The sequence below is a fragment of the Phyllostomus hastatus genome, unplaced genomic scaffold, assembly GCF_019186645.2.
Source record: "Phyllostomus hastatus isolate PE091 unplaced genomic scaffold, TTU_PhHast_1.1 phas_scaffold_60, whole genome shotgun sequence".
Classification (NCBI taxonomy): Eukaryota; Metazoa; Chordata; class Mammalia; order Chiroptera; family Phyllostomidae; genus Phyllostomus; species Phyllostomus hastatus.
In genome coordinates this window covers 2,277,700-2,294,348 of record NW_025334038.1, presented here as the reverse complement: position 1 = coordinate 2,294,348, position 16,649 = coordinate 2,277,700, and the positions used below count along the sequence as shown (strand labels likewise).

At 35.0% G+C, this 16,649-nt stretch overlaps 1 protein-coding gene across 4 annotated transcripts in view; it reads left to right on the top strand.

Annotated features, from left to right (window-relative positions):
* The window catches only part of PTPN4 (protein tyrosine phosphatase non-receptor type 4), a 288,687-nt gene that overhangs the window by 159,604 nt on the left and 112,434 nt on the right, over positions 1-16,649 (top strand). For all 4 annotated transcript variants that reach the window (XM_045825868.1, XM_045825866.1, XM_045825867.1 and 1 more), the window contains one exon: positions 3,813-3,900. In XM_045825868.1, coding sequence (XP_045681824.1) covers positions 3,813-3,900 — 88 coding nt within the window. The remainder of the gene's footprint in view (positions 1-3,812; positions 3,901-16,649) is intronic.

Here is a 16,649-nt window from a genome sequence, read left to right as displayed (position 1 = left end):
GACAACAATTTAGAAACAAAAACAACCAGTACGAACAGAAAATTGAACTGTATGGAAGTCTGACAACCAAGGAGTTAAAGTAGACACATTCATCCAGACCGGTAGGAGGGATGGAGTTGGGCAGCTGGAACAGAGAGGGCTTGAGGCAGAGCAGTGCCTGGTGGACCCCGGGCGTGCAAGGTGGCAGCTGGTGGACCCGGCTGGGTGGTGGATTGTGGAGGCGTGCGGTGCACAAGGCAGCTGGCAGACTGGACAGTCCCACATTCATGTGCAGATAAACCAGGCAAAACTGGGGAGCGAGTCAGACCGTGCAACCCAGGGTCCTAGCTCAGGGAATAAAGCCTCAAAACACTGATTGAAAACAGCTGTGGGGGTTGAGGTACTGGAAGAAACTCCCAGACTCAAGGAGAGTTCGTTGGAGAGACCCACAGGTTCCTAGAATGCCTACCCACACCAGAATCAGCACCAGAAGGGCCCAGTTTGCTTGGGGAAAGTGGGGGAAGTGACTGAAATCCAGCAGAGAGCAGAGCAGGCACCGTTGTTCCCTCTTGGACCCCTACCCCACATACAGCATCACAAACGAACAATTGGGTTACCCTGCCCTGGTGAACACCTAAGGCTCTGCCCCTCGCTATGTAACAGGCACATCAAGACAAAAAAAAAAAATGGCCCAAACAAAAGAATAGATCAAAGCTCCAGAAAAAATGCAACTAGGTGACAAAGATAGCCAACTTATCAGATGCACAGTTCAAAACACTGGGAATCAGGATGTTCATACAATTGGTTGAATTTGGTCACAAATTAGATGAAAAAATTAAGGCTATGCTAAATGAAATAAAGGAAAATGCACAGGGAACCAATAGTGATGGGAAGGAACTGGGACTCAAATCAGTGGAATGGGTCAGAAGAAAGAAAGAAACAACCAACAGAAAAGAATGAAGAAACAAGAATTCAGAAAAATGAGGAGAGGCTTAGGAACCTCCAGGACATCTTTAAATGTTCCAACATCCAAATTATAGGGGTACCAGAAGGAGAAGAGGAAGTGCAAGAAATTGAAAACTTATTTGAGCAAATAATGAAGGAGAATTCCCTCAATCTGTCAAAGAAAATAGACTTCCAGGAAGTCCAGGAAGCTCAGAGAGTCCCAAAAAAGTTGGACCCAAAGAGGAATACACCAAGGCATATCATAGTTACAATACCCAAGATTAAAATTAAGGAGAGAATCCTAGAAGCAGCAAGAGATAAGGAGGTAATTACCTACAAGGGAGTTTCCATCAGATTGTCAGCTGATTTCTCCAAAGAAACCTTACAGGCAAGAAGGGGCTGGAAACAAGTATTCCAAGTCATGAAAGGCAAGGACCTACATCCCAGATTGCTCTATCCAGCAAAGCTTTCATTTAGAATGGAAGGGCAGATAAAGTGCTTCTCAGATAAGGTCAAGTTAAAGAAGTTCATCATCACCAAGCCATTATTCTATGAAATGTTAAAGGGACTTATCTAAGAAAAAGAAGATAAAAAACATGTACAGTAAAATGACAGCAACCTCACAATTATTAACAACCACACCTAAAACAAAAACAAAAAGAAACTAAGCAAACAACTAGAACAGGAACAGAACCACAAAAATGGAGATCACTTGGAGGGTTATCAAGAGGGGAGGGAGTGGGAGGAGGAGAGAGAGGGAAGAAGTACAGAGAAGAAGTAGCATAGATGGTAGGTAGAAAATAGACAAGGGGAGGGTAAGAAATAGTGTAGGAAAAGTAGAAGCTAAAGAACTTAGAAGTATGACACACGGACAGAAACTAAAGTGGGGGAATGTGGGTGGGAGAAGGTGTGCAGGGTGGAGGGGAGTAAAGGTGGGAAAATGGCACAACTGTAATAGCATAATCAATAAAATATTTTTTAAAAAAGAACTAAAATTTAAAAATTAAAAATAAAATGAAAGTGAATGATCTCCCTCTCCAAAAAAAATTAAAATAAAAATAAATCAACCATTTAGATATTTGAAAAAAAACAACAAAAAATGTTACTTAAATTTGATTATAGACTCACAGAAAGTTCCAAAGACAGTGCAGAGAAGACCCATGTCCATTTCTCCCAGTTTCCCCCAGTGTTTATACCTTACACAATTATGGTATAAATTGATATTGGTACATTGTTTGTATATTGTTCTATGTCATTTTATCACGTGTGGGGATTTTTGTAGCCACCGCTGGGACTCTTTGTTAGTGAGTTATACCTGCTTTCTTCCTCTCTGCTTGCCTCCATCCCTAAACCCTGATAACAAGCCATCTCTTTTCCATGTCTATAATTTTGTCACTTAGAGACTATTATATATTTTTTCCACTTAGCATACTGTCTTTTTGAGATTTATCCAAGTTGTCTGTATCAATAATTCCTTCTGTGTAATTGTTTAGTAGTTCCACAGTATGGGTATGCTACAGCTGGTTCAGCCATTGGTTGTTGAAAGGCTTTTTGGTTACTTCCAGTTTTTGGCTATTACAAATAAAGCTGTTATAACAATTAAAAAAAAAAGAATTTAATGCTGGCCTGATGTTGTGAAGGGGCTATTTTGTTCTAAAAGTAAATGTCATTTATAATATCTGGATCAAGGGTTTAAAGATAAACCCAATTTATGAAAAATTTACTAATAATGGATAGTATCTTCTGCAAGGAAAAGGATTATACATTTGACAAGATATTGATTATATATTTGTGTTTGGTTTAAAGAAATAATTCCTTAAGCCTTTAAACAAAGAAAAAATAGAATTGCATAGTTTAACTGGGGATGGGGTGGGGAAGGTAGGATATTTAACCTAACTGAATTTTATGGAAAGTTGAAGTATATGTGCTTCTTTTCTTTTTAAGGAATCCTATATTAGTAATCATGCATTAGTAGGGTGTTGACTTCTTTTTTTTTTGTATCATTAGTGAATGAAAGATTTATATCTTTGATTTTGTAATTTGCTGCTTTTGCTCAACTGAAGTGTGATAACAGATCACTAAGGTTGTTAGAACAGTATATTGTATAGGAGTAAATCAATTTTAAATGCTTTGCATAGTTCTAAAGCTTCTGTTCATAAGAATCACCTGGGATGTTTCTTAAATGTAAGTAATTTGGACCCCATTCATTCTATTATCAGACTATAAAACAGTACTCCTGAAACTATCTTTTGTGAAAGACCAATTTTTTCCTAATCTGTCATGGAACAACACTTCTAAGAAATATAAAAATGAATTAATAGAAAAGTAAAGTGGAGAAATGAACAAAGATATAAAAAATTACACAGCTTTTTTTAATTGTTAGATTCAACAGACATAAAATTACTCTACCAAGGTCCTATAAAAGACTCTGACACCCTCATTTTCTGTATATATTATGAACCAATATCTGTGTACTGTTTTCTGAGAAACACTGCTTGGAGGTTTTCTCAGAATCCACTAGTTTCAGAAGCAGTCTGTGTGATTTAAATGCAGATATGGTATAAAGACCAAATTTTGAAAAACGCTACTTATGTATGAGGATGAGTGACTTTCTGACAGGTATAAGAACAACTACAGACTTTAAAACTTGATGCATTCTTATAGTCTCAAAAATAAGGAAATATTATACAAAGCAATAATTTGTGTTACTGTAAATGTACTCTCCAGATAAGTTAGATGTTACCATACGTAACCAAGAGGAGTAGTCATGCCTAACATTTCACAAAATATTTATTTAGGATGCTGAAAAATTTCTGGATAAATAGCCTTTTTCTAATTTGGACATGTGTGTGATTAATATAGTTTTTAACCTAATGATGTCTTTACAGAGGCTTATCTCCTGCAGAAGCAGAATTTAATTACCTGAACAAAGCACGTACGTTGGAACTCTATGGAGTTGAATTCCACTATGCAAGGGTAAGTGAAGAAAACTTGCTTTGATGGTGTTGAGTTAGTCTGTATCAGTCAGTAGTATCCTGATATCATTAGGTAACAAATGCACACCCGTGCATAATGCACACCTACAGTTTTTGTGTGCATTATATGTGGGATTATGCCCCATGGTATGTAATCATTATACCCATGTGTAACGAGCATTCTTATTTTCCCTCAAAAATTCAGGCAAAAAGTGGGCATTCCACACAGCAAAATATGGTAGTTGTACTAAAAATTTCCTTTGGGTATAAGTATTTTCACAATCACTTTAAATTCAATACCTGATGAGAAGAATGGTTGAAATCGATTTTTCATTTTAGTTTTCTTAAGGTATCTGGTTTATGTTATAAAGATAATTTTTGCAGACTATTGGAGCCAGTACTTTTAGAATTTTTTTTAAGTACATTCAATTCGGAAAGGCTGTTTGTTTTTTTTAAAGATTTATTTATTTATATTTATTTTTAGAGAGGGAAGGGAGGGAGAAAGAGAGAGAAAGAGAAACATCAATGTGCAGTTGCTGGGGGCTGTGGCCTGCAACCCAGGTATGTGCCCTGGCTGGGAATCGAACCTGCGATATTTTGGTTTGCAGCCCGTGCTCAATCCACTGAGCTACGCCAGCCAGGGCTTAGAATTTATTTTACAAAATAAAGATTTAGTTATAGGAAATGTAGTTTTTTGTGTATTTAACTTTTGTGATAAGCATTATCATAAAAGATGTTTTCACCTCACTTCATGTTTTTATTTTCTTCATTTAGTTTCATTAAAAATTTTTATTTATAAAGCACAAAATGAAACATAATATATTTGGGCTGTTTCTCCCCAAATTCCTTCATTGAGATCGAATTTATAGACAAAACTCTACACAAAACTCTAACATTTTTTCATTTTGTGAAACTTGGCTGCTTCTGAAAGATTATTGTCTTCCTGCCATAAGCATATTTTTGAGTCTCTGTCCTTCATTTATGTGTCTTTACACTTAGATTTCTTCCCTTTAGCAAGAGGTGTTATGTTCCGTTAGAAGTACCTGGAATACATATAGCTATTGTCCATAACCAGTGAAAAGTGGAATTATAGGAAATCATTGGTCAGGTTTGTTACAGGTTTTTTGTTCTCTTGGGACAAATTGCCAAGCCTAATAAGGATAGTAGCCTGAAAGGGAGTTTTCTTTAGTTATATATTTTTAATTTATTTCAATTTATAGATATACACAGACAAATAGCGGTTTGAGAATGCTTAAGTTCTATTTCATGTAATGGTTTTATTGTTTAAGGCCTCACCTGTCTATGTTCTGAGAAGAGCACTAATTCTTACATTTCACAGTGCTTATGTCGATTTCTCCTTTAAAGAACAGAATAACTTGCTTTCCTCACTTAACTCTATCTGCTAATTCTGAGTGCTTGTGACTTGGAAATCTGTCAAATGTCATTTAAAATGTGTAATTCTCTCTTGAACTTTCCATTTTATTTAAAATATGTCCCTTCACCTTCCCTCCTTTTGGAGGACTATTGCCTTTGAACATAGTTCTCTAAAATATAACATAGTGGTCAGTATTTGTGCAACTAAATTTTGTTTTTTATTATAATAAAGTTTAAAATTAGTAGAAATTTAGTATCTGAACTAAACTATGGTTAACAAGAAAAAGACAGCTACTTTCAGTCATTTTAACTGTTACCACTTTTCTAAAGGTAGTTTAGACTACTGTCTGTTATCTGTAATGCTATCAATGAAATACAAAGAATATTAGACTACTTTTCTGTTTTCTTTTTCTTTATTAAATTTATTGGGATAACAATGGTTAATAAGATTGTATAGGTTTCAAGTGTACATTTGTATGATACATAATCTATATATTGTATTATGTGCCCACCACCCAAAGTCAAATCATCTTCTGTAACCATATATTTGGCCCCTTTTACTACCTCCCACCCCCACCCCCTTCCCTCTGGTAACCACCATATATCCCACATCTGAGTGAAACCATATGGTTCTTAGCTTTTTCTAACTGACTGACTTACTTAGCATAATACCTTCAAGGTCTGTCCATCTCACAAATGGCAGTATTTCATTTTTTCTTATGGCTAAGTATTATTCCATAGTATATATATATGTACCACATCTTCTTTATCCAGCCTTCTATCGAAGGACACTTTGGTTGGTTCCATGTCTTAGCCACTGTAAGTAATGTTTCAGTGAACACTCAGGCGTGCATATGTGTTTGTGAATAAATGTTTTCAAATTTTTCAGATAGATACCAGAAGAAGGATTTCTGGGTCATATTGTAACTATTTTTTATTTTTTGAGGATCCTGGTGGGGAATCATACTGTTTTCTGGATAGCTGTATCAGTTTGTATTCCCACCAGCATATGATGGTTCTTTTTTCTCCACAACCTCTCAAACACTTGTTATTACTTGTCTTGTTGATAATAGCCATCCTAACAGGTACGAGGTGGTATCTTATTGTGATTTTGGTTTGCATTTCCCTAATAGCTAGTGAAGTTTAACATCTCTTCATATATTTGTTGTCCATTTGTATGTTTTCATGGGAGAAGTGTCTGTTCAGGTCCTCTGCCCATTCTTTAATTGGAGTTTTAGGGGTTTTTTGTTGTTAAGTTGTATGAGTTCTTTATATATATTTTGGATATTAACCCCTTTGTTGGAGCTATTGTTGTCAAATATCTTCTCTCATTAGGTTGGCTGCCTTTTTGTTTTGTTGGCGGTTTCTTTTGCTGTGCAAAAGCTTCGTATATTCCTTTTTTAAGTGACATGGCTGGATCTCACACATAATTAACTATATTGTTGTTTATTTAAAGTAAGATTTTTTGTTATTTAAATTATTAGATTGCAAAACTTTCTTAGAAAGTCATAAATGTAATTTTTATGTGCCAGATTAATGTAATTTAAATTTTAAATGGTCATAGTCATTCAGAAACCTATTTTGTACAAATTATAAAAGAGCTAGGAAAAGTTGTTTTTGTTGTGTGTGGTTACAGAGAGCTTAAGAAAATGTGCAAATGTTCAGTGAATATGAACATTTTGCTGAAATTTTGCTGAAATTTTGCAGCATCAGGAACAAAAAGGTAGAGGGGAGAGATTATATAAGTAGAACACTTACATTTTAATTGAATATCACAAAGCAGAAGTGTGTTTGAGACATTTTATTTTGAAATGCAGGTAAGATATTTTCTGTCTGCCAAGAACCAAGTTCCTTATAGCAATCTGCAAAATACAAAAGTTTTACTGCATTCATTGTGGTGGCTGCGTTATGTGCCTTGCACAGTGTTGGTGCTAAAGGTTACTTAATGCACAAAACATCAATTAGGTCTGCCCTCATGGAGCTTACAGTGTAGTGGAGGAGAAAGAAATGGAACATATGTTAACAATTAAATATGTGCATGTAAGGATATGAAGGGGATAGTACAAAATACCAGTACTGTGGGATCATATGCCAAGAATATCTAATCCAACCTGGGAGCAAAAGGTAGAGAAGCTTTCTGAGAAGAAATAACATACTAAAGCCAGGAGACTGAATAAGAATAACAGAGAGAGTGGTTTTCACTATAGAGCCATCAGCATAAATGAAGACAAAATCACCAGAAACTATGGAATATTTGAGAAAATAAAAACTGTTTATACACTTAGAAGATTATATGAGTAAGGGGAGAGGGTAGAAAAGTAAAAGAAAGAATGACAGCCTCGGGATAAAAAGGAAAGAAAATAGAATTTGGGAGATGGAGGCAGGAGATACTTTGTTTTTATTTTAAAACATATAGTAAATGGAATTTTTTTTTTTTTGGTGCTCAGTTGTATGCATTTTAACACACATATAGGTCCATGTAACCACTGTTGCTATCAGAATGCAGAACAGTTTCATCACGCTCCAATTGTTGTCCAACCTTCTAAGTATACCTGATGCCTGGCAAACACTGGTCTATTTTCTGACTCTAGTTTTGTCTTCTCCAAAGTGTCTTATGAATATAATTCTGTAGTATGTTTCCTTTTGAAATGGGCTACTTGTATTTCCAGTAGTACAGTTGAGATGTATCCAAGTTATTGTGTATATCAATAGTAGTCCATTCCTTTTATTATTGAGTAGTATCCCAGTATACAGATGTACCATGGTTTGTTTATTCAGTCACCCTTTGAAGGACATCTGGATTGTTTCCAGTATTTTTTAAATTATAGTCCTACTACAAACACCTATTTATAGGTTTCTGTATGAAATTTAAGTTTTCATTTCTGTAAGGTAAAAACCTCAGAGTAGGATTTCTGCATCATATGGTAAGTGCATATTTAGCTTTATATCAAATTGCTAAACTATTTTCTAGAGTAGTTGAACCACTTTGTATCCCCACCAGCAATATTTGCAAATTCCAACTGTTTCACATCCTTTTTAGCTTGTGGTACTGTGTTTGGTTTTGTTTCTTTTTAAGCTTTTCTCTTTTTTTTTTCATTTTTATTGAATTTATTGGGGTAACACTGTTAAACAAAATGTTACGGGTTTCAGGTGCACAATTCCACAACATATCCTCTGTACACTGTATTGTGTATTCACCACCCCTCATTGTGGTTTTACTTGGCATTTCCCTAATGACTAGTGATGTTGCACATACTATTTTCTTTGAGGACTGTCTATTCAGGTGTTTTGCCTATTGTTTAATTTCATTGTGTCTTTTTTTACTCTTGTGTTTCGAGACCTCTTTATATGTTCTAGATACATGGTTTTTGTTGGATATGTGATTTTAAAATATTTTCTCTCACTCTTGGCTTGCCCTTTTATTCTCTTAACATTGTACTTTTAAAAAAGTGATAGGTTCTAATATCTCTTATTAAGTTACCAATAAAATTCTGAAAATCAGCAAGAAGATTTTAAAAATGCAGTCAGCAAGCTTGGCTTAATTGATTCATGTAGAACACTCCAGCAATTTCAGAGTATGCATTATTTTCAAACGTGGAATGTGATTTTTGAGTGCAGTGTAATTAAGCTAAAAACAATGACAAAAAGATAGCTTTAAAAATTCTCCAAATATTTCCAAATTAACAAACACTTATAAATAGCCTTGGGTACAAATACTATCATTCTTTCTACCCAGCACTCTATGCTTTCTCTCAGATACTCCTCTAGAAAGAATAACAGTTAGTTGCCCCTAAGTTTGTGGTTAGGATTGGCTGATGATATATTGGGTATCAAAGTAACTTTGAATGTAAAACAACTTGAGTATATTAAATTAATACAAAGAACATGTGTTTTAAATTTTTGTGAAGAATTTCTGAACTCTTTAAAATTGAAAAAGCACTATCAGGAATAAATGCTGGCCTAAAATATCTTAACTTATTAAATCACTAAACACCTATCTTCTCTATTAAAAAGTCAATCAGTTTATATTAAACTATGAGCATAGAATGAAAGAGCATAATAGATCTATAAGATTTCTCTATGCCATGAATTCTCAAGTTCAGTCTCTGTTTTGTATGGGTGTTAGTATAATGTAAACTTGGTGTTTACCTATGAAACTGATTTCTAGTTAATTCAAATACAAGTGTAATGACAGAGGCTTGACTTTAGGTTTTTAGTTAGATATAAGATGCTCTAAATTAATCCTAAAAGAAATTTACCCAAGTTGTAGGCTTAATTGTGAATATCTTATTTCCACAGGTATTTGTAATAATGGTGAAGATAGTTCTACTGAGAAATAAGTATTGCCCTTCAAAGTTTCAAGAAAGGGAAAGTTTAATGTCAGTTTGATTATTTATTCATTCAGTGGCTATTTATTGATCATCTTCTATGATCCAAGTCTTATTTATAGACATGGTGGATACAGCAATGAGTAAAGTAGATACAAGCCATTTCTTATGCAGCTTACACTCTGGTGGGCAAGACAGAATTTAAACAAATAATTAAGTAATTAGAGTACATAGTGTGTGATTCCATGGAAGTAAAGTTTAGTAACAGGCAAAATACTTGTCTAGACTGACTGATAGAAATCAGAATAACAATTTACCTATGTAGGGGTGTTATTAACAGGAGACTAATGAGGGAGCCTTCCAGAATTTTGAAAATCTGTATATTGGTTTGTGGTGGTTTCATAGAAGTATATATACATTTATATATGCATGTATGCAAAGCTTTAAGTTGTGTACTTAAGATTTGTGCACTTTACTATATGTACATCATATTCAATTTTCTTACAGGTATTTACTATGTAATATTACCAGGTATTGATAGATGCACTAGAGACAAATTAAGATGAGAAAGGGGATTGAGACCATTAAAAATGGGGTATCGTGATAGGAAGGGTCTCACTGAGAAGATAAATAGACCTGAAGGAGTCATACAGATAGGTGGGGATAGAATGTTCTCAGCAGAAGAAATTTCAATGAAAGGATGTGATATAATGTACTTAGCAGTTCAAGGATTGGCCAGAAGAAGTGCATGGCTGCTGCATTGCAAGATGGAAGAGTATTGATGAGGTCAGGGTAGACCAGAGCTTTAGAGCACATTTTAAAGACCTTGGCTTTTAATTATAAGCAAGTTCATTAGAGGGTTTGAGGAGATAAAAGTTGTGGTGTGATTTACATTTTTAAACAATAATAATGACTGCTGTTTTGAGAGTATTCTGTAAGGCAGTAATGAAAGAGACCAGCCAAGAGACTATTCCAGTGATCCACATGAGAAATAATGGTTATAGTTATTGGGTGGTGAAAAGTAATCAGATTCTGTATGTGTGAATGTGGAAGTGACAGCATTTACTGATGTATTGGTTATGGGATGTGAAAGAAAAAGGATTTAGGAATGATTCCTAAGTTTTTGGCCTGAACAGTTAAGAAGATAGAATAAGTCATTAAGCTGGGAAATTCAAGAGAAAAGCAAGTTTGGGTGGGTGAGTCAGGAATTAGTTTTGGGACATGTTGCTTTTAGATTTGTACTTCAAGTGAAGGAAAGTAGACAATTCAGTAGATGGAACTGGAGTTCAGAGCTGCAGTCTGGAATAGAGATATACATTTAGGAATTGTTAGACTTTAGTTAATATTTCAGGCCATGGGATGAGAATGCTGAAGGAACAGACCTAGGAGATATTGAAGGGAAGAGGTTCTCAGAACTGGAACACTTCACAGTTTAGAGGTTAGAGAAATGAGGAAGATCCAGGGAGGGATAGGATACTAGGAAGAAGTAGCCTTTTATGTATAAAGAAAGCCTTTCTTTCTGTCAAAGACACATGTGTGTCTTTGAAGCCAGATGATGAACTATGTCAGATGAGTACTGGATTAGAAATGCGTAAGTTACTGGTGACCTTGTAAGAGCAGTTTTGGAAATACAGTAATGACCAGAAGCTGATTAGAGATTATTTAAGAAAGACTGTGAGGACAGTAATTTTGAGAGATTTTGTTGTACAGCACACAGATAATAAAAGCAGGGAACATCTATAAGGGCTTGACACCCTACTTAAAGCTTTATGTGTGTTAATCTCATTTAATACTTACAATAGCCTTGTGAGGTAAGAGAACCAACTTACAGCCTCTTCCAAACCTTGTTTGTCTGTTTGTTTGTTTGTTTTAAAGATTTTATTTATTTATTTTTACAAAGAGGGGAAGGGAGGAAAAAAGGGAGAGAAACATCAATTGGTTGACTCTCACATGCCTCTAACTGGGGGCTGGCTCAAAACCCAGGCATGTGCCCTGAGCAGGAATTGAACTTCTGGCAACCTTTTGGTTTGCAGGACAACACACAACCCACTGAACCACAACAGCTAGGGCCAGAATCTTGTTTTTAACCTGCATGTATTTGAAGACTTTTTGACAGAGTGGTTAGAATAATACAAAATAAGTAAAAATATAATCCCTTCAAACAGAGAAAAGGATCTATCCTGTCAAAATGGAGCTGTATAAATGAGTTCATCTGTGTTACTCTAGAGTATTGATATCATACAATGATTTTCAATAATTCTTCTGTGTGCTTTCACTCATCACCTGTCTAGACATAGCTTCCCCCTGCCACCGCTTCTCCTGCCTTCCGTCCCTCCTTTCCTCCCTCCCCTTCCCTCTTTCTTTCCCCTCTTTTTTTGTGTATCAGGTATCTTTATGAGACAATCAGTAGATCACTACTTGTATTCATTTTCACTGAATAATTTGTTTGAGTTCATATACACTATTAGGCCTGTGTAAGGCACATAGACTTTTTAAAGAAATTATTAGTGAATGTGTATTATGCCTGGATGTGGGGAGGCTCTGCCTGCAGAGTTCCTCTAGGCCACCACAGGTGAGAATAATTCTACCAAGATATGATCTGCTTGGGGAGGAAAGGTGGCCAATCTCTCAGAGGAGAATAGCCTTGAGCCTGTTCCTCAATGGGCTTTATTGGGTTTAATTTGCATATGAATACAGGGTGCATGCATAAAGCTCATCAATCATTGTCAGGCAGTAATGATCAAGGAACTCAAAGAACTGTAAGGGCTTATTCTGAATCAGGGTCAGATAGATAGAGTGCCATCAAAGGGCCATAAAACTTTGGGAAATAAATTCATTTTATGCTGGGACCCTTATCATTTAAATTGAGGGTATTCTTAGCAAAGCAGGTTTCACAGGATTTTATGCATTCTTTCTTAGGCCTGATTGCCCCTGGGGATCTGCCCTTTCCAGCATAGGGTTGCACCACCCTCCAGCATTGTTTCAGGCCTGAATCAGGTAGGGGATGTGGCAGCCAAGAGATTAGCAGATTTTTTTGCAGATAGAATGAGGATTCAGGTTATAACAAAGCCAAGGAGTGATGGTCCATCACTCTTTTTCTATAGTTGCCCAAGTTCTTCCCTGATGGCCCCTTCATGACTATGCCTGTCTTAGTTGTTCCTTCCGTGAGGAATCTTACACATCACTGACTAACTAGTCATCCTCCTGGGGCCAAGCAGGGTGCAGTAAATGGCTCCTTCCAGGAGGCTAAGCTTTGTCTCCTAGTGGCTTATGGTCTTAAGGTCTTTTTACTCAGCCTTACCCATGGGGTGGCGTGGGTAGGGGGGATCAAAGCTTCTGAAACCAGGCAGGGTGGCTCCCAACACCTAACTACATTAAAAAAATGTTTTTCAACTAATGATACAGGGAAAAACATAAAGGTAAAAGAGAAAATAATTTCAATATATGTTGCAATGTTTTATAAAGTGTTCCCACAAAGGAATAATTTTTAAAAACATGTTTTTTAACTAATGATACAGGGAAAAACATAAAGGTAAAAGAGAAAATAATTTCAATATATATTGCAATGTTTTATAAAGTGTTCCCACAAAGGAATAATTTTTAAAAACATGTAATTAGAAATATAGGACAAATAGAGATGATCACTTAACAGAAGAAATATGAATGACCATTATTATGAAAAATTGCTTGTTTTCCCTAATACTCTAAAATGTAACAATGAAAACGGGATACCAATTTTATTAGAAGAGCAAAAATTCAAAGGATTAAAATTATCCAGTCTTGGTCAGCATATGGAAAGTGGACATTCTGATACATTGTTGAAGTATAACTTGATAGAACCCTTTTAGAGTGCAAATATTAGTATGAATATAATTTTTGTTCACTTTCATTTCTCAGATTCTAATTTTTACAGTTTTTATAGAGGCATCACATAATGTATTCAAGGATTTTGACTTCAGCACTGTTTATAATATTAGAATATTAGAAAAACTCGAATAAAAAGAAATAATTGAGAGGTTGTGGTAAATCCATATTTTGGAATAATGCACAGCCATTAAAATTGAGTTAGAGGTACAGGTGATCCCTGACTAACAATGGTTCAACTTAGGGTTTTCAACTTGACAGTGGTATGAAAGCAATATACAGTTAGTAGAAACCATACTTTGAATTTTGAATTTTGGCCTTTTCCTGGGATAATGATTACCATATGATAATCTCTGGTGGTGCTAGGCAGTGGCAGCAAATTGCAGCACCCAGTCACACAGGAAAATGACTGATAATAGACTATGCACTGTGTTGCCAGAATTTTTTGAATATTGTGTTTTGCGTTTTGCATCCCAGCATATCTACCAAACACTTATCTGTGTGCATCTCCTGCTTCTGGGGAGAAGAGGAAGGCAATTACTTTTGAGATGAAACTCAAGACAATTGCTGACTGTAGGCTAATGTAAATGTTTTGAGCCTACATTTAAGGTAGCCTAGGCATAACTATGAGGTTTGGTAGAGTAGGTGTATTAAATGTGTTTTCAACTTACCCATCGTAAATCGAGGAGAATCTGTATATATATTGGTATGAAAAGATGTATACAAAATGCTTAGAGAAAGAAAAACTGCAGAATAATGTGTCCCAGTTTTGGTTGATTAAAGAAATTGTGTAGTTATCTATAATATGTATTTATATTTTATGAAACTTGAAGATCTAGAAGAATGTACACTGAAGTGTTAATAGTGGCTATCTCTGGGGAGTGAGGTAAGGAAGGTGTGGGATGCTCTTTGACTTCTTAATTGATATTTCTATATTGTTTTGAAATGTTTTTATAAGTAAAAATAATTAAAATTATTTTCATAGCTATCTTATACAACTTAAAATTATTGTTGCTCCTATCCACAACACCATAAAATTTTAGTGAACTGTTGACATGTGACAGTAAAGAGGTTAGATATTTAAATAGTGTTAAGAGGAGTAGTCACCAAAGGAAAGGAAAGCAGGACAGTACAGGGGAACATGAAATGAACAATTGAGGTATAAGTGCAAAATACTTGAATATCTATTCCTAGTCATCCAAACCTCATCCATTTTACATTGCTGGTTTTTATTCTATTATAAAGTAAAACACAGACAGAAGAGTATATCTTAGTGAAGATCTGCAACTTGACCCCCCAGGTCAACCAGTAGCATTTAACCAACCATTCCTGGAACCTTCTTTGTACCCTGCCCTAATATAGCCCATCCCTACATTGTATTCTTTTATGGTTTATCACTTACGTGTGCCTTCTTAGATACTATAGCTTGGTCTTGCTTTTTGTTTAACTAGATACCTTTCTATGTCTTTTAATCCCTCCTTTCCTCTTTTCCTTACTTTTCCTTAGAATTTTCTTGTTAAAGAACTGGACCATTTCACCTGTAGATTCTCAGTCTGGATTTTTCCTGTTCACATATTTATGGTGCAGTTCAATGTGTTCTGCAGTTCTATATGTTTCCTTCAAGATCACAGCAAGCTTGATCTGGAATCATGATCAGATTTGGTATTGATCCCTTTGTTGTATTTTATCAGGAGGCACACACTATCCGTTTTTCACTATTTTTAATGTTAGTAGCCATTGATGTTCAGTGCCTAGATCCATTGATTCATTAGAGGCTGCAAAATAGAAATACCCTAGTTATTTTTGTTTTTACTTATTTGCTGGGATAATTTTATAGAGAGTCACTTCCTTCTTTTACTATTTGACTGCCCAGTAGAACAGTTCATATAGGAAAGGCAGGGAAAGTGTTTTGTTCTTTCCTTTAATTTACCTAGTTTTTAAGGTAATGAGTTGGTTCACCACTATCCTGAGGAAATACACCAATATATTTTTAAATAATATCATTGTGAATTCATGGATTAAACATTTTGTGTGATAGGTTTCAAAATATTACAGTTCTTTTCCTTATTGAAGCTCAAACTGTCTCATTTTTGGCCATGGGAAGTCTCTTATCTTGTCCCTTAAGTCCTTTTAAGATACCTTTGTAGTCTTAATAGGTTCCATGCTGTTCCAAGATGTTTCAGGTTTATCTTGCTTGTTTTCTGCACAGACCTGTAATCAACTATTTCTTCAAGCCCTGATTTCTTTTAATGGAAAATGATGTTTAAAATCTCAATCTTGGTGTTAGGAATGCTCATTCCTACTGGTTTGGTTGTTTCTAGGTCTTTTAAGTGTGTAGAGTTGGAATCTATATTGTTTCTACATAGCTATACTGAGATACAGGATATTTTGATTTTTATAGGACTCGAGGGATTTAAGAATTACAGTATCTCATAATTTTATTTTTATCTCACATCACAATTAAAACAATAATTGTACAATTACCATATCAGTTATTACTAGACAGTTAAAAATTGGAAATATTATCTTATTTTCCCTGGTTTTATGGTTGCTCTAAATACACATTGTCAAATCATATGGCTACTGCCTTTTGGTCCTCATTTAATGATCTCTCCCTTTTAGTCCTCATTTAATGTTAACTTCATAGGTAACTGTATATTTAAAGCATATCACAAATCTTTGTAGCTAGATTATATGAAACATCTTCTCTGTTAGTGTGATGGCTAAGTGTAAGCATATTTCCATGAGCAATCAATTAAAAAATATTTATTTGAGAACTATTCTCTTTGGAAGAATGTAAAATATAATGGTTCATTGATTCTCAAAGTATGACCATAGAGTGGTGCTGATCCATGAATGAGATATATACAGAACTTCAGAGTTAACAATTAGAAACTTTTATAGCAATCTGACATCAAGCATGTGATTGGTATATTTTGTAAAAGTATTAATACCTGACTGATTGGAAATTTAAACAAAGTAAACAAATATAACTGCTCCGGTACTACAGATAGTTTATTGTAGATTGCCATTGTTATACACAATCCAGCCATTATCATGTAGCTGACAGTAATTAGGTATTTCAGATACATGGTTTAAGAGGTAGATAAATTTCTGTGAGAAAAACTCGTAGATGTAGACTAATGAAATTTTCAAAGAAGATGGACTTGATCTAGACTTTAGT